Genomic DNA, 19,032 nt, shown 5'->3' with positions numbered 1-19,032 from the left:
TATGACTGTAAAGTTTCAAATGATACAGAGAAGCCGATAATATTGATATTTTGATTTGGGGTGAACTGTTCCTTTAATCATGTTAATGTGTGTAAGCAGCTTTTCTGGTCAAAGTGTACCACCCTGTTCTGCCTTTCTTCTTGCCTAGTCAGGACAATTTTAATCCAATATTTTAAATTCTCCTCTGTCGCTCCATCCCTCCCTCCATGGATGTTACATAAACCTGAATGGAGCAGGAAACCACGAGCAGCCAACAGAAGCTAGTGGAATTTGGTGTGTGTGTGTTTTTCCCAAGTTGAAGCCACGGGTGAAGTAGTATTAATAGTTCAGCTCAGTCAACATATCTCTCAACATGTTTCTCTTTACAGCTCTGTGACCTTGTTTGCTCATTCATCACCCTTCCTGTCCTCTGACTTCAACCTCACTTTAAACCCTCTCTCCGACTCAGTCCTCCTACTCCTTGCCTCTAGTCCTTTACTTAATGTACTTATACTAAAACAGTACATGATTCAGTATTGAAATGATAATTGGAGAGGAACTGTTAAAGGCCAACCCCTCTAAATCCTCTCAACCATAGTTTTAAAAGACACAGTTAAAGCAGATTTGACATGATCAGCATTTGATTGATGCCCTGTATAAATCATGACTTTACATGGTCCAACAGTAGACTGACTGTATGTATTTCACTGTTCAGACCATTTTTTTCAAACCAGGGGTTTGAGGAATTATGCAAATAAAATTTGGATGCCATACTAACAAGGTGATTCATGCAGTTGGCAGTGCATAAATATCATTAACAAGAGAATATCAATGTACAATGTCTCAGCTACCAGTAGGCATAGCGGTAGGTGAGCATTGGCTAACAATGTTATGTACAATAATGTTTACTTTTTAATTTTTTTGTTGATGCCCCTTATTACATATTTTTCTCTTTTCTATTTCATATTTTTACTCAAGAGACAATAATCCAAAAATCAATAATCCGATGCTCAATAATAAACGACAGAAAAAAAAACTCTTACGTGAAATCTGGTTTTCCCTTTGATATGTTGACCATGATAGAAAGAAAAGATATTGCAGTTCCACTATTTTCCAGAGTTGCTCTTCCTTTAATGCCTGCCAAAGTCAGCAGTGGATCTGAATGATGGACTAAACATGCAGAATTCATTGTGTCAAGCTAAAGTTTAATGCAACCTGTGTGTAAACAAGCCCCAGATAGATCCAAACACCCTTAATCAAGTGAAACCGCATAACAAAATGAAAACCCTTGCCTTGTCCCCTTTGGCTTTGCGATGATTGGATCAGAAGGGTGGTGATAACAGAAACCTCAGTGAAAGGTTACCTAGTATTTCAAAGTAAACAAGCATACTGGACATGGTTACTACGTGCTCTGGATCCCATCTGGTTTTGCCCCTGCGGCTGCAGTGGTGTTGCTGTCCTGTACTGTACCTGTCTCCTTCATTATTGAGGAGGGTGTGAGAGAGAAGACTTTACTGTTGCGGTTCATGTCTGCTGTGGCGCAGCGGGAACCTGACCCCTGCCTACTTAGGAGCCTGGCAGAGGGTCATTGCAGCAACACACAATGCAGTATTCAAGGCCAGTCTATATTGACTACAACAATGTACTGACAAAGGGACATCTCTAACCTGAGAACAGTTGCAAGGGCAGAGCTTTTTATACTGATATACTTGTTACTTTGGGTTTTGGGAAGTGCTTAAATACACTGGTACTGTATGTGCAGTATTCATGGTTAAAACATGCTTATGCAACACTTACCCAGTAAGCTACGCTTTGTGATAAGCCCTAACACACACTGATGAAAATGGTGCAACCCTTGAAGCATGTTTTGACTGTTGCTCATAGTTTATCTAATTAGACAGATTTACTATGCATTTCTTTGGTGCACAACATGCTTTTGCCCAGTGTAATAACGCATTAACCAACATGAATTTGTTTAATCACATTATGTGTTTAAATTTGGAACAGTGAAAGACTTGGAATACATTCTATGCTGAATGTAACACATCTGCGTTTTAGAGACAAACTCTACAGTGTTTACAACCTATTTAAAGGACGATTCAGTCAAGCAGAATTTTGAGTGAAGAAGACAGTGCACTTCCATTTCGACAAATGTCTCATTTCATCATTAAAAAACACTCTCACTAACACGCTCCACTGACAATTTTGGTTAGTAAGCTGCTTTTTGTTTCGGTTATCTGTTTGTGATGCCGAGCAGCAGCCCCGGAGGGGGTATTTTACTCATGCAATTAAGAGGTAGTTAATTGTAGATCAGCTCCAGTGGTTTGCCGGAGGGGGCTTGGTGTTAACCTTGTCACCGAAGTGCAACGTACGGGCACGTGGTCCCTTTAAAATCTCTTATCGCTCTCTCTTCTCTCTTACGACTGACTGTGTTTGCTTATAAGTCAGTAGGTTCCTATACATGACGTCATCAGGCTCTTGGATTCAAACTCTAACACGATTACAGACCTCACTGACCATATCAGATCTTTTTAATGAGGCTCTTTGAAGATAATAAGTTGGACACAAATGTTTTAGTTGCAAAGTACACAGAGTGGATATGTTTTCATCATTTCTCTATCACTCGATCTCACTGAGACCTCACGTGGCTCAGAAAATGGTTGATTTTTGCCCTGATAATGCAATCTTGAGTTCGAAAACAGAGAATAGAAGTGATGGAGAGACTCTGAGAATCCATGGTGGTTCAGAGGAGTAAGAGTGGAACTAATGATGTTTGATCATGTTGTCAACATTTAACTGGATTAACTCTTCTAAAATAGAAAGTATATAGAGATCCATCAAAAAGAAACTTTGAAGAGCTTGTTTTTTTTTTTTATTCAACTACAACACAAATCTAGCCCACTTAGCCTACTTAGAGGGGATATGATAGAGATTTACATATTTATTTTAAACAGCTTAGTCAGTGTTTTTGGACTCAGACCACAATGAAAGAACTGTTTTGTTAGTCACTGCAGCAATTCAGCAGTCTTTTCGTTGCTTCACAAAACACCCACACACACACACAGTCCCACTCACACATGCAGTCACAAGCACAGTCATGTAACACACACATCTGCTCACATACACACACACAACACACCTATCCCCTGTCTCCCTCTCTGCACCTTTTCATTTCAACCGTATTTCTATACAGGCGGTCTTATAAAAATATATTAGATATGCTCCCACACACTCACTTTGACTCCTGCTCATGTTACATCATCTCTGATGCCACATTTCTCTTATCTTTTTAAACTGCCAGCATATCTCTCAAAGGAGGTTGACCAGAATTAGCACACTTAATTTGTATGTTTTATCATTTCTTAGAACAGAGATATCTGAAAAAAATAGAACTATTAAGGTCTCAAGGTTTTCATCGATCTGGCGATACATTGAAAAGATTCTCCTGGAAAAAAAACTGAAACAGATTAGTTACTTCCATGATTTTATAACACATCTGTTATGATGTTGCTTTCTAACCAGGAACCATAGAAGTTTCAGAAGACTTTAAAAGCTTGCACAAAAGAATCAAAGACCTAACCAAAGCTGTGATTGTCAGCAGAGGCCTCTGTCTGGACTGTGATAGGCTCAGAGACGCCAGCTTTAGGAGCAAGTTGTTGTCAGTAGTCAAGCCTCCGCATTGCTGTAGGGGATTTTATTCAGATGGCAGCTGAGGGATCCTAGTGTGCTGTGAGAAATTTCAGTGGATGTCACGGTGGGCCTGTTTAAGTCCCACTCCCTCTCTCCTACTTTCCCCTGACATTTCTGTGCACACACGTACAGCATATACGCACACAAATTCTCATTGTCAGCACACGTGTTACTGTCCTTCCTTACCCATCCACTCAACATGTGTCAGTGCTGCAGTATATGCAGGCTGGCTTCAAATCCACACAAAGCATTGTTCTTCTCATTTTCCGTGACTCTAAGCTTCCATTTCAGTAAGAACCTTAAGAACAGAGAATTTATCAATCAATCGAAGTAAAAAATTAGGTTTAGAGTCCTTCACTAATAGTCATAGCCACTGCCAGAGTGCAAAATATCACAAACCACTGCCACCTCAGTACTGCATTAACGTTAATGTAATTCTCTCTGTTTTGACAGAAACCTTGGGAAGTCGGGCCTGCGGGTGTCCTGTCTTGGATTAGGTAAGAGTCTCTTAGATTATGACACACATTGAGAAGTTTTCTGCTCCCAAACACTTTGTGAAACAGATTTGTGAGGCGAACTGATAATCCCATGGTCCTTTATCTTCAGATAAGGGGTTGCAGAAGCAAGATCCAGTAACTCTGCAGAAGTTATAAAGCAGCTAAATCCTATTTCTTGTAGAGTATGTGCAGTATCACTTGTGCTGTACATATAGTATCACTGTTCACTTGTTCATCTATGTGCACGTGTGTTTGTGTACTTAAACACTGATACCCACCTCCCTGTCATCCTCTTTAGGAACATGGGTGACGTTTGGTGGACAGATAACAGATGAGGTGAGAGCAGATGGAGTTTGTCATATTCCAGCAGTCAGGGGTTGGGAATGGAAACCCACCATATGATCTGGCATATTCTGGATAGCTCGTGAAGCCTATTTTTGCTTTTAGTGACAACATACTGCAAGAGAGAGTCAACAGCCAGAGAGTAAACACGTGTTAATGGAAGTCAAAGCCCTAGCCATCCTTCTTTAGTCTTGTGAATGAAATTTTAAAAATTGAAAAGCTCTAACACCTCACATCACTGATATCTCACCCTGTCATTTCCCCTCTCTGCTCCTTCTCCCCTGCTCTCTCAACAGATGGCAGAACAGCTGATGACTCTGGCTTATGAAAATGGCATCAATCTGTTTGACACAGCGGAGGTCTACGCTGCTGGGAAGTGAGTATATCCAGTGCCACAGGTCACTCATCAGAGAGCAGGAACACCAAATATTTACCATGCTTGAGTGTTGTTGTCAGGTGCGTACTTCACCCATATCTCAAAAAACATATTGTTTTATTTATTCTATTGGTGGAGAGCCATGCAGATGGCTTCAGTTTAATGTGCAGGGGTTTTAAAGAGCTTCTGCCATCAACCCAGCACAATGAAGGTAAATAAAATTATGTTCAAGCTACTCAAAGCATTGAAAATTACTTCTGAAAAGTCTTCAGCAATGTGTGACTACAGAAACAAAGTCCTTATAACTCTGGGTAATCCACAAGTATCACTACGATGTTTCCATCCACCTGTTTCTATGCAAATTTTAAATTTGAACATTAAAAAACAACAGTGGAACCACAGGAAATTCAAAAGAAATGTTATGTATATATATATGTTAATATAAGCAAAATGCACCAAAACGCAATGGAAACATACTTAGTGAGTAAATTGTGACGTGCATGAAGTATGTGACAGAAATGACCATTGAAGAGACAAAAAATTGCAGTGGAAGAAAACAGATTAATACATGTAACAAACATAAATGCCATGTTTCCATCACATTTTCAATCGTTTGAGGTCTTACTAGTGCTGTTTTAATCCTGTCATCTTGTTGCAACCTCTTCTTCTGCAGGGGTTTAATTGCGTAACTGTTTATCTTGTTGAGCCAACTCCTAATATTCATGTAACGATATGGATGGCAATGCACACTAATTCCCATTTTCTTTTTTTCTGGACATAAAATCGGCTCCAAATTTGGATGGAAACTTGTCTACTGTCAACAAATTTCATTAGGACTATTCTGTTGGCAAAAAGTAGTTCCAATGAATTATTAATGGACACAAAATATTAATGTCACTCACTTTGAATGTAGAGAAATTATGAAATCGTGGTTGTCTTTTTTTATCATCACCTTGTCATTCTTGTGGTAACATTCATGAGGGTTCAGATATTCTTAGTCTTAGGCCTAAATTTACAGGACAGCTAGTGATGATATTTTTAACCTCAGAAAGCTGCCCTGTGTTGCCTTATTGCTGTATGTAGTGATGGTTCTAAATCCCAGTGTGGATTAATCTGCTTTTGTAGTAACTTGGGTGCTTTGAAATAATCTAAGGGATTATCTTTTGCAAACAGTATCTCTGATTAACAGCACCAAGTCCTATTTTAATCCTCCCAAGAATATTCTGGTTTTGCCATTATGTTTGGGGAGATGCATCAGAGTGCTAGTGTCTCACAAAAGAAAATCAAAATGAAACAGAAAGACAAGAAACATGCAGAAGGTCTTGGTGGTTTTCCTCATTTCTCATCTAATGCCTTAGCGGCTGTTGTCTGCTTAATGTCATCACTACATGCTCGATCGTTCTGAGGAGCTTTCAACAATCAGTTTCCCTTGTTTAAGGATGGGGCCAGAAAAACAGGCACAAAGTTGATCTGTGACACAGAAATATTACTATCTCTGACTTTAATCATTGTGCTACCATAAAACGAACCACAATTCAACAGAATGCACAAATCTGACTGGCATGTGCAAATGTTTGTGACAGCATTCCACACAGCTCAGTATGTGTTGCACAGGTGTTAATCCTGACAGCTTCCAGCACAAAGCAGCGCTGAGGAGCTTATATCACACACACGCGCGCACGTGCATGCGCGCGCGCACACACACACACACACACACACACACACACACACACACACACACACACACACAGAGAAGTAGAACAAATCATACACACTGCACATCAGTATGGAGATAGCTTTCATGTGAAGTCCTCGGTCCTGGTTTACTGTCATTCCTTCATCAGTCAGACTCAGAGAACATGAAGTGGTGTAGGTAGCTGTGCTGTAATGTTGATTCTGGATTGCGATTGTGCACAGATAAACAAGGTTTGTAAGCTGTGCTCACACTCCTCGCCCTGCTCATGCACAGCACGTGGCAGTTTCTGGCTGTTTATTTGGCATGGTTTTTCTGGCTTAGCCCTGCAAATAATTTTGATTGTGATTCTTAACTAGCGTATCCATCCCAACATGCAAGCTATTGTTTATCAGAAATATAAATAAATATGTGTAACTGCACTAATAAACATGTTCTGCTTATTCCTTGTAGCTGCTGTTATCAGTAAACACACATGGCTTCAAAGCATTTAAAAGTATGAGTAATTGGCAGAAAAGAAATTCCATCTTCATTTTCTTTCAGGCTTAGACATATTGCTCTAGATGCATAGTAATTGCATGATATTGTGTGAGCCCAGTGACAAATTGGTAGCATAATTACATAGAAATCGGAAAGTAATAGAATATAATAAATCCATGAGTACTGCAGCATTATGCCATTGCTTGTACTGCAAGTCATCACATCGAATCGGCACTGGAATTAATGGAGAGATGAAGTAAGTTGACCTCCTCAAGGCACACTGTACCGTAGGTTTGGGCTCTCAAATTACTCACATTTCAGAAGGGCAACACACAGACCCTTGTGTCGGTATCCGCCAGAGATGCACACATATACACACGGTATTATGCACACAAACACACACACTATTGCTTACAGGGGAGTGCTTGAGTACTCGTTGTTTAAAAAGGTGTGGTTCCAGCTGTCAGGGAGTGAAACAGCTAGTAGCAGTGCAGCACCTACTGTACTCATGCTGCTCTTTGGATCAGCAGACTGTAAAGATTTTGGGAGGGGTATTAATATTTTTATTGAATTTACCTCTCAATAAGTAACAAACAGAAGGATTAAATAAATAAGAAAAACACATGCAGTGTTTAATATTAAAGCATGACCCTTAAAAACAAAACACAGGCAAAGAAAAGATCAACTATACAGCTGGACAAAGTAAAATGCGCGAAGAATCAGAGAAGATACTCAAGTTAGCTTCCAACAACTCATCCTGACTTGGAGAGGAAGAAATAAATAAGTAAAGATTCATCTATATAGCACTTTTGAAAACAAAAGTTGCTGCTTCACAATAAAAGAATTTTTCATGACATATCAAACAGGCAGCAAAGGTTTTTTTCAGTGCAGTGAGGTCTAATTACTGTATTCCCCATTGGTTATCAGTTGTAGCACAACTGATACTGTGTTTTTGAGGATGATACTCAGATCGATATTTGGGGGTTTCCATTCCAAAATTCAAAATCAAATTATATAAATCAGCCTGGCCAATTTATCACTCTGACTCTGTTATCAATTAATTTCAGCAACATAAGTATTTTTCGACTTTGGTTTTATTTCTCATGAGTGTGGCCATTCTGGCGATGGGTCATTCTATCTTTGCACTTACCTTCTCTGTAGGAACACAGTATATTAAAATCAGGCTGCACCACTTCAGTTTTACAAAAACATTTACAAATCTTAGTATTTGCTCTGTTTTACCTCTCAGAATCAAAAAATTTTCACATACACTTTATGGGAAAACTGTGTTACAAGGAGGTGTCTAATTATTTGTCAGAGTGAGAGGAATAGAGAGACATCCTACCGACAGCTTTCTTCCCAGCCCTAATGAGCCCAATGTTGAAAGTAATGCCAGTCATTAGCTCCCCTGTGGCTCCTAATGAGTGACATAGTAGTGGGTCCACAGCACAGCTGGGCCAAGGTCCTGCTGACTCTGACCTGGCAGCTAGTTCAGACTCCCCAGTCCTAAACAGGTGTGCTTTCCAATGAAGGCTGCCATATGTATTATACATTATGTGTGCAGAGTTGGACTGTTTTTCTGTCTAATTTAGGGTTTGAAAATCAGACAGCCGGGTTTAAACGCTCTTATCATTTCAAGACTGTCTTTATTACTCATGCGTTCTCCCCGTCTGTTTCACAGGGCAGAGGTGGTGCTAGGAAACATCATAAAGAAGAAAGGATGGAGGTATGAGGCAAACTTTGGTGTTTTTTAATTTCCGTCCCAGCTGGCCTCCATAATCTTGTATCATCTACTCCTTGCACATATTGGGAGGCTGTGTGTTGTGAACTGGAACGCTAAGGTAGGGAGATGAAAAATGAATGCAGGCCGCCGTGCCATGCCCACACTCCTGTGTCCCTCCTCAAATACGCTGAATAATGGATGAACTTCTAGTGCCTTGTCTTCTACTGTATCTGTCCTGGATTGGCATTTGTATAGCTTTGTCAGGTTTTACGCCTACAACACTCATTCATTGGCGCTGGCCGAGCTCTGACACAGTCACACTTATTGTGGGATCGATGTGGGTGAGTGTGACATTGAAGGAATAAGGTAGAAAAGCATGATTACCAAGAGGATGTGTCCGAGCTTTTCATCCTGTTAATACATACTGTATAATATAAGGTTTGTGTAGACCTAAGATCTCACCAACTCCAACACAAGGATTTTTTGCTATAAGTCTTTGTGTTTGGCAGATGTTGTAACAGATGTGCTTTCATTTTCCATTTTCAGACGTTCAAGTCTGGTGATAACAACAAAGATTTTCTGGGGTGGAAAGTAAGTTTCATGGTTGTTTCCAAATGAGAAACAATCCTGCCCTATAATATTTTTATTCGACTTGTTTGATGTTGCTGGCGATAATGGGATCATGTGTCATCCAAACTGATCTGTTGTCAGGTACTTTCAATAAAGCTGAAACAATTATTAGATCATATTTCATAAGGGATATATGATATTATATTATCCTGGAGGGGCATGTCGTGTTATATTTCAAATAATTGTTCATAAACCAAGGTCTATTTTTTTTTTTTTTTCCTTTTTTTTTTTATTAGAGCGGAGACTGAAAGAGGTTTATCCCGAAAACACATTATAGAAGGTAAGTAGCAGCACTGCAGATTATTGGATTACATACTGACTCTGCAACAAAAAAATATTTCCTAATTAGTTGCTTTGGCTCAAGGGAATCAAGGCTACATTTTAATAATTACGTACTCTTGGGTTTATTGGAGTTGCCAAGAAAACGTTTTGGTACAATAACCCTGTAAAAATACATTTTTTGAGAATCCTAAGCATTAATTATTCGGCAGTATATAGTGTAGTTTGGTTGTTTATGAAGAACTTAATAATGTAGCACAACACAGATTTTCTTACTAACTGTGGTGCTTATTTCTAGGTTTAAAAGCATCTCTAGAAAGACTGCAGTTAGACTATGTGGATGTGGTTTTTGCGAACAGACCGGACCCTAATACACCTATGGAAGGTAACGCTTCTATTGCCTTTATTGATTTTATTAACCAACTATCTTTTCTTGCCCTCTCACACACTCGTAACCACGCTTTCCTTATTTTTTGTCATACTGCACATAACAAATGCATCTTTTTTCTGTCTCTATGACTACTGCAACGTGAAGACACAGATATATAAACCTCTTGTAACTGAAATATCTATTTTTAAATGCTGTATGTTGTCCTGGTGCTTCCACCTCCACAGTCAAAATGAGCATAGATACTGATGCTGGAGACCTTTAAATGGCATAGTGCTAACTGTGTATGGGCTATGCTGGTCACACAGTATCCATCTGTTTCTATGTCATTGTTCCTCTTGGGGCTCAAAGTTCAGTCACAGGTCATCTTCTTGCCTTCAGTTTGATGCCTCACCGGCTCTGGCTCTTTCACAATAGTAGCAGGTGTTGTTTGATGCAAAAGTTGAGGCAATCCTTTTGTCCATCTGCCCTTTTAAGATTGCACACAGTTCACATGGACAGCTCTGACTCTATGTCTGCAAATCTACAGTGGATAAAGCATCTGGTACATCTTATTCTGAAGATAGCTAAAGGGCAAGTATACAGGGTGAAAAGGTGGTGATCTGCTGCTCTGTCAGTTTAAAGAGTCACCCTGTTAATCCAAGCACCCACTAGATGATAGGAGGGCTGATTTGAAACAGCACATTAGCAAGGATGCGTGAAAGAATATTACTGAGAGCTGACACACCCCTGTTTTATCGCTCTCCTGATCTTGTCTGGGACACTATGATCATTATCTAAAATGTTTATTTTCGAACAAAACAAATTGTCGCTTTGATCGACGAAAAATAAAGAAATTGCAGTCGAATAATGTGAGATTTAATTCGCCATGACACTGAGTCAGATATAGCTGGGAAAATGAATTCCTATCTGATATGTTTAAACAAAATATTGTGATGTGCTGAAAGAATAACATGAGATTAATCTCTCTGTAACATTCAGTCAAGCCTGGTCAGCACGTTAATGGAAAATAACTCAGGATCGTCATTATCATTTTCCATTTTATAGAGCCAACTTTTTTTTTTTTTAACCCTCTGTGCTTAAAATACAGAAACTGTAGTCCAGTTTGTTGACCTACTGAAGAAGCTTGTCTATAATCAAAGATTTGAACTGTTGCAAACATGCCTGTCATCTTCGATTGATGTCACTGACCTCTTTTCTGTAGCATGTTGCAGATCAAAAAAGACAGATTCTTGTGGATTTTTAAGTTAACTTCATTCAAGTGTGCCTTGCTGTAAATAGATTCCATCCTCCTCAGAATGAATCACTCACCATTCTGATTCACATAAACAGCTTTTCCACTTCCCTGCTGAATGGCCTAGTCCATTTGGATTGCAAATGATAAAAAACGCATCTTTTATAAGAATAGTCTTATAAGTCACAAGACATCGTCTGCTCTACAGAGACGGATATAGAAAAATACAAAATGGTAGTAATAATGGTAGTAATAATCCTTTTCTGTAAACACAACAGGGTGACACCAGCATTAAAGCTGTTTTTAACATTTTTGTGTATTTTTACTTGCAGAAACGGTTCGAGCAATGACCCATGTGATAAATCAAGGCATGGCCATGTACTGGGGAACATCCCGCTGGAGCCCAATGGAGATAATGGTGAGACTTAGTGTATCTGTGTAGACGACTTTCCAAAGAGCGGCAGAGCGCTTTGCTTTATCTTACCTGTTCCTGTTTAATGCTGAACTATGTATGTTGCGCTGTCCTGTACATGGGCCTAATCTTGTCTCTTTCATGTTTTCCCTTTAGGAAGCGTACTCTGTGGCGCGTCAGTTCAACCAAATTCCTCCCATCTGTGAGCAGGCTGAGTACCACATGTTCCAAAGAGAGAAGGTGGAGGTGCAGCTACCTGAGCTCTTCCATAAGATAGGTTAGCAGTCATAGATTTATGGTTTTGCATGGATTGTTGGTTGAGGTCTTCTTTAGGGTACAGTAGGCATAGAGAAGTAAAGTGACTTCAAAATACTGGACACATTCGGTACAAAACCATGCTGAGTTTTAAATTGCAAATCTGAACAGAGAGTATTTCACAAAAACTGGCAGACATGGTAAAATCCGTGCTTTTTTTTGTCATGGGATTTATCATCATAATGCAGTACTCAAATCTCTTTGCATGACAGCATGAGTTTTCAACAAACATGAATATATACAACCCCTCAGTTCCTGTTTTCAAGCTGTGACACTGTGTCAAAGTCCCATCTAGATCTGCAGCACATGAGCTGATCCAGACATCCGGGTTCAAATCTTGTATAAAAATTGTAACACAAACGGTTAGCAGTCTGAGACTTGACTGGCAGATGAGAGAAGATGAGTCCTTTCTGACATTGCAGATTCTCTTTAGCCAGCTGCTCTACCTAATCTATCAAGTTAACAAAAACAATACCATCTTAAAATCCATTTTGAAAGGAAGAATCAGACCAAATGGATTAAAAACTCGCACAGCAGGAATGTAGTGTTATGAATATCCTTTTTCTTCTAGACCAAAGAAGAGATTATAATCCTTTGAGAAAGTAAGCTATTGTTTTTCAGTGATGCTGATGATCACATTTGTGTTCTCAGGTGTGGGGGCCATGACATGGTCACCACTGGCCTGTGGGATCATCTCAGGGAAATACGACGGCAGGGTGCCTCCTTATTCTCGGGCTTCTCTGAAGGTAGACAAACCTCACTGGCTGTTTTCTGTCTTTTATCCCAATTTGATCATCTGTGCTGGTGTCACTGTTGTGTTTTTCCCCTACTGGTTGCTGGTTGTTTATTTGTTTATTGTGCATTTGTGTCTTTCAGGTTCTGTGACTCTGTGCACATCACATATATCTGTGTTTTCAGGTTGACGCCATGCACTGTGTACCTCTTCACAAGCAGTGCTGTTCGACATTGTTCGCCAGCTGGTGTCAGCTTAACGCACATGAGCACACACAATACATGTGCACAAAAATGCATTCACACAGAACAATAACAGTACAGCATGTGTGCATACTAACAAATTTTGTCTTTAATTTGACACTACAGATACCATGACTTTTTAAACTGTAACTAAATAGTTAAATTGGTTTTGATGAATCATGAAGCAATTCAGTATGTTATTCCAGACAGGTCATATGTGACCTAGAATCATTTTTTGTTTTGTCTAAGCATAAGGGAACAAAACAGCCCCGTTAACCGAACATTAATGAGGAGGAGAAGCACTTTTTATGGTTTAATTCAGGGAGCACTCAGAAACCCAGTGGAATAGTTCTCTTTAAAGTGTCAGTAGAACTCAGGAAGTGTGCAGTAACATACAGGGGTTGGATCAGCAATCACACACTTCACATTATGTCAAATTACTTTTATGTTGTTGAAACAAGATTTTGGCATTTTTCATCACGACTTTGAACATAAAAATAACTTCCTGAACCTCTGTGTTACACAGGAGCTAAAACCTGACTTAACGCAATGGTCTGTCCCTGTGGTGGAGTGGCATGTTGTCTATCTGTGGATTGTGTGTCAGTGACTGTCGAACTCCTGGTTCATGAAAGTAGCTCTCCATTTTGGTGTTGTGCAGCATCTTTGAAAAACTTGCGTGGAATGTGCTGCTTTCTGTTTGGTTCAGTGTTGCCTGTATATGTTTGTGGTATTTTGACTCTTAAACTCAGTGATTATTCTTGTTGGTTCCAATGTGCTACCAATAGCATTGTGGTACAGTAGAATTCCTGAGCCTTGATTCTATTTATATAAAAATTACTTTTTGACACAGTTGAGCACAAACAGTACAAGTACAGTAACAATTTCTTTAAATACAACCTTTTTCTGTTGTTTGTAACTTTGCAATTATAATATAATGAACTCAATAATCACTATTTCGGTAAGCGTAGCTAGAGATATGTTTCACTGGCTGATCTGTAGACAGCAGGAGACAGAGTCACATGTTTAAAAACAGGCCCTGGTGACACAGGAGCTGCGGCGCAGCTGTGTGAGCAGGGCTGTGTTTTTGAGCAGGTGTGCTGTGTTTTCGACAGGGTTACCAGTGGTTGAAGGACAAGATCTTGAGTGAGGAGGGCCGGCGTCAGCAGGCGAAGTTGAAAGAGCTGCAGGCAATCGCGGAGCGGCTGGGCTGCACTCTGCCCCAACTCGCCATCGGTACGCAGATACACTCTGCCGCTCTCTCTCTTTCTGTCTGTCTGTCCGTCCCTCTGCCTCGGACGGGCCGAGGTCAGCACCACTCGCTGCTGTCTTGTTTGACTGTCAGTGTGTTGTGTTGTCCTGTATGTGTCTGTGCTATAGTAACTATAACTACTATAGTTTTTAATTAGAAAATTGCTTAGACAAAAGGGAAAAGGAAACAAGGAAACAGAATAAATTGAGAATAAGGAAATAAAAGATAGATAGTGTCTGTTAAAGGGACATAAACTCGTCTAACACTCTCAACTCTCATTGTCTCTCAGCAGCCAATAGGAAAAGCAACACCATCAATAGCACATAGTGTAGCCTCTAAACAAGGATCTGGCAAAGTCCCTTGAATACATTCAGAAAATGATGTTGTGAACTTCAACATATGGAATGCAAATGTGTTAGTATATGCATGTCTGTGGTTTTTCCTGGTGTTAAAATGTATTTAACAGTTTCCAGTGTCAGCATTCAAATAGCAACCCAGACATAAATCCAGTGAGTCACCGATATCGATTCACTGCCGGGCAGCAAAGCGAGAATGTGCAAACCCCAAAGAAGCACACTCCTGCAAGGGCTGTTAAAGCGTCAGGCTTGAGGGACGCCGCGAGTAAATCTGGGACTCCGTCTCCTATCTCAGCGCAGATCAGAGCAGATTTTTCACTCTCGCAGTAATGCAGTGTCATAGATTAAGTTTCACGGCCCATTAGTGGACACTCCCAATTACCATAAATCCTTCTAGCACTCCTGAAGGCAACACAAGAGATTTATATCCACCATGTAGTCCTCTACGCTACATTGTGGCACTACAGTATTGAATTAAAAAACTATATAACATTGACAGACTCCTTCCTGCCTTTGGCTTGATACTGAGACCTAGGGGTGCTGGAGCTAGTGGTAAATTCAGGAATTAGATTGTGGTTGTGAGTGGGCTAGTAGAGTTAATAGATGCTGTGAGTATCTCATTGGCTCATTGGAAGGTCTACTCTTTCGTCAATTTAGTTGATGACCTTCATCTGTTTTTTTTTCGGGGGGGGGGTTTTGGGCCATATTCTCATGTTGGTGGAGGATTCGTGTAGTCATAATCCCACTATCTTTACAGCAGAATTCTCCATCCTTTTATGGTGTAATCTGTTTCAATTGCAAAAGCACGCAGTGGTATTGCATAATACAGCTCACAATTAAAATAGTACTCCAAACAGAAATGTTTTTTTGGTGCTGGTTTCTTTGGAGAGATCACCAAAAAAAAAGCAAAAAGATGGAACTAAGTACATTTACTTGAGTAGTTTACTTACGGACTATTTCAAGGCACTTGAGTATTTCCATTTTATTCTACTTAACTACATTTCAGAAGGAGATGTTCTACTTTTTATTCAACTGCATCCATTTTACAGGTAGTTACTTTGCAGATTGATATTTAAAAAACAAAACCTATGATCATTTTCTAAAGTGTGGAGAGAATAGATTCACCTTTATATACTGGCCAACAGTATATAAAGTTAAAATTACGAGCGAATATAATAAAATGCCTTACATATTAATTCATAAGTAATAATTAAAATAATATATGATATGTAAGTAGTGAAGATGAAAAACTGATTAGTTGATTAGTTGATTGAGGGTAAATTAATCTCTAATTGTTCTGGTAATTGATTAATCTTTTGGGTGATTTTTTTTTTTTTTCAAGCACAAATCCCCCCCCAAAAATCCCATAGTTTCAGCTCTGCAGTTGTGAGGACATTGTAAACTAAATATATTTCAGTTTTGGATTAGACAAAACAACTCATTTGAAGATGTCATTATGGCGTCTGGGAAACTGGGATTGACATTTTTCACTATTTTCTGACATTTTATAGACGGAAAATATATGGAGAAAATAATCGCCATAATAATCAACAGTGATGATCATTCTTAGTTGCAGCCCTAGTAAATAAGCATTCTGCTGCACAATGAGTACTTTTACTTTTGATACTTTAAGTACGTTTTGCTGATAATACTTTTGTACTTGTTGAGTATTTCTATCATGTGGTAGCGCTAGTTGTCTTTAAGTAAAGGATCTGAATGTTTCTTCCGCACTGGGAGAGTTTTTGTGTGAAGAATTGTGGCAAGCTATACTTTTGGACAGAAAGTATTGCAGTAGCTTTTCATGCTTAATCAGTAGCGGCAAAAGGAAATGTCATTTAGCAAGTTAAAAGCAAATCAAACTGTTGTGTGTTTGTGATCCTTGGTTTGAGAGATGTTGTGCAATGTGTGTGAATCCGGGATGCTGTGAGAGTGTAAGTGTCCATAGCCATGGTGGGGGTGTCATTGCTGTTTACTGGTTTCCTGCAGCGTGGTGCCTACGGAACGAGGGGGTGAGCTCTGTCCTTTTAGGGGCGTCCAACACTGACCAGCTGATGGAGAACATTGGAGCGATACAGGTGAGGCTACAGAGTGAGTGTATGTTTTGGTGTGTGTGTTTGTGTGTGTGTGTGTGTGTGTGTGTGTGTGTGTGTGTGTGTGCACTGTGTCTGTTGTTCTGCAGAGCAAATCAGTGGCTAAATCTCTGAAAATGTCACCTGACGTGTTTCATCAGCCCTGTATATGTGCCTTACAGTCTGTAACAGCAGCCTCCTCTCCTGTGTACAGCTCGTCCTCTTGGGCAGTTTGCTGCTGCACACTTGGGTGCTTTTCTGTACCGAGTTAATAAGGTCAGCGGTGTATCAGTTGCCAGGGGGATTGGAGGCAAGCTTATGGCCACTTCTTCCTCTCCTGATAAGATGCACTCTTTTAATGGGGTTTTCAGAGCCGGGGGGGGAGGATTTACATCCTCTCCTCACATTATGTCTGGCCTAGAGTAAAGAGCGTTGCTACACTCCTCTATTCTGATTCTTTGTGTATGCTTGATGTGTGTGTGTGTGTGTAGACACATTAGTATACTAGGTGTGTGCATGCTATATGTTTCCTCTCCCTTAGCACATTTGGTATTTCGTTTTTGAAATGTTATGCTCACATTTCCTCAGGGCTCTGCAGTTTTCCTTTCACTGGGAATTTTACATCACAGACCTGAACTAGAAACAGTCCCTCATCTTTAAAAAAAAGTCCACATAATTATATTTTTTCCCGCCATTTATTACAGTAGTTGTTTCATGTCTACACTGTTGGAAGAGAAAATTGGAGAACAAATTATCTTCAATTTTTTTTCTACTTGAGAATGGTTTGCATTTTATTCATAGTTTATTTATCATAGTAAAATTAAACTGTGTAATTTAAACCATTTTTTTGGACTGATGTAAAGGGAATGTTACAATTTTAATAGAACATATTAATTTACATGTTGTTTTGAGCTTTTTGTGTCAAATATAATTACATATATACAAACCTCTTGGCCAAAAATAAAATCTTCAAAATCAATATGAATTTACTAGGGGAATAATAATGCCACACACAATATCTTTTAAGATCAATTAAGTACAATTTTGAGTCACATGCATTGTACTGGAGTACTTCCATTCCATGCTCTTTTTACTATGAAAACACAACCTATTATCACGTTATAAAATATGATGCATGGCTGTAGATTGAACCACCAGATAGAATGAAGAATGATTCAAATTAACTCCCTCCTGACCAACATTTAAAAACTGGATTGCAATTGAATGCATTAGTAATAAACTATATAATAATATAACACTGACAGGCGACAGTCTGCTGTGTATTGAGTACTTATACTGCAAAATTAAAGTACATTTTGGTAATAATACCTTTCCTTGAGTTCAATTTTAAATACAGGACTTTTACTTGTAATGCAGTATTTTTAAATTGTGGTTATTAGTATTTTTACTTAAGTAAAGCATCTGAATACTTCTTTCTGCACTGTATGAAAGCTTAATAATTTACTCAGATCAGCTGAATCTGAGTTTGGAAAAAAAAAAAGAAAGAAACGAAAACAAACTGAAATAAGAAGTATTTTAATATGACCCACAAGTATTGCTTTTATAGTTTGAACCTTTTTAAATAACTAAAACTGCAGATCAGGTATACTATTGCCTGCTGATTTTAATTGGTTGTAGTACTGGAGGTAAAGAGTTAGAGGCCAAAATGTTGGTGACAGCTTCTCTAAAAGACAGTTGAACAATGACCAAAAGCGCTGGCAGGAAATATTATATATAATATAATATAAGAGGAGAACATGTTCATTGTTTGTGTCCCTCTCCCGTCACAGGTTCTTCCAAAGTTATCGTCCTCCATTACACACGAGGTGGACAGCATCCTGGGGAACAAGCCGTACAGTAAAAAGGACTACCGCTCCTAACGCGCAGCACGGCCCCGCCCGGCAGGGCTGCACCCGGGCTGCAGCCGCAGCGCCCCACCTTTGCCTGATCCTCTGTTTGCTTGAGCTTTTACTGAGTGAGACCCTGGCGCATGAGTCTGGCCACACCAAGGCCACCCAGGGCACCTCATTTAGAGTTACAGGGATAAGATAAGAATAGGGGGGAAAAAATTAACTCACCTCCACAGGAAATGAAGGGATTGACGAAGAAAGAAAAAAGTGGAAGAGGGATATGCGCTCATACTTAAATCAGTTATACATTCAATTCAGCTGAACATATTTTTAAAAACCATAGAGAAAAATACCTTTTTAAAAAAAATAAGCACATGCTTGCTTGGCAGCCAGAATTCTTTTTTTCTTTTTGTTACTTTTTTCAAAAACTGAATGCAACTAAAAGGAAGATGAAGTTCATACAGTATGAAAATACGAGAACTACTCTTGCACATG

General features: G+C 39.3%; 1 protein-coding gene across 6 annotated transcripts in view; it reads left to right on the top strand.

Annotated features, from left to right (window-relative positions):
• kcnab2a (potassium voltage-gated channel, shaker-related subfamily, beta member 2 a) overlaps window positions 1-18,648 on the top strand; it is a 76,935-nt gene extending 58,287 nt beyond the window's left edge. For all 6 annotated transcript variants that reach the window (XM_040158793.1, XM_040158789.1, XM_040158791.1 and 3 more), the window contains 13 exons: window positions 4,123-4,166; window positions 4,465-4,502; window positions 4,805-4,884; window positions 8,739-8,783; window positions 9,327-9,371; window positions 9,647-9,690; window positions 9,988-10,074; window positions 11,644-11,729; window positions 11,880-12,000; window positions 12,690-12,784; window positions 14,126-14,246; window positions 16,605-16,693; window positions 18,478-18,648. In XM_040158793.1, coding sequence (XP_040014727.1) covers window positions 4,123-4,166; window positions 4,465-4,502; window positions 4,805-4,884; window positions 8,739-8,783; window positions 9,327-9,371; window positions 9,647-9,690; window positions 9,988-10,074; window positions 11,644-11,729; window positions 11,880-12,000; window positions 12,690-12,784; window positions 14,126-14,246; window positions 16,605-16,693; window positions 18,478-18,567 — 985 coding nt within the window. In that variant the 3' untranslated portion in view covers window positions 18,568-18,648. The remainder of the gene's footprint in view (window positions 1-4,122; window positions 4,167-4,464; window positions 4,503-4,804; window positions 4,885-8,738; window positions 8,784-9,326; window positions 9,372-9,646; window positions 9,691-9,987; window positions 10,075-11,643; window positions 11,730-11,879; window positions 12,001-12,689; window positions 12,785-14,125; window positions 14,247-16,604; window positions 16,694-18,477) is intronic.
• Window positions 18,649-19,032: the final 384 nt, after the last annotated feature.

Source organism: Xiphias gladius, chromosome 21, assembly GCF_016859285.1.
Source record: "Xiphias gladius isolate SHS-SW01 ecotype Sanya breed wild chromosome 21, ASM1685928v1, whole genome shotgun sequence".
Taxonomy (NCBI): Eukaryota; Metazoa; Chordata; class Actinopteri; order Istiophoriformes; family Xiphiidae; genus Xiphias; species Xiphias gladius.
The sequence above is the reverse complement of the archived record's forward strand: the minus strand, read 5'-3'. Positions and strand labels throughout refer to the sequence as shown.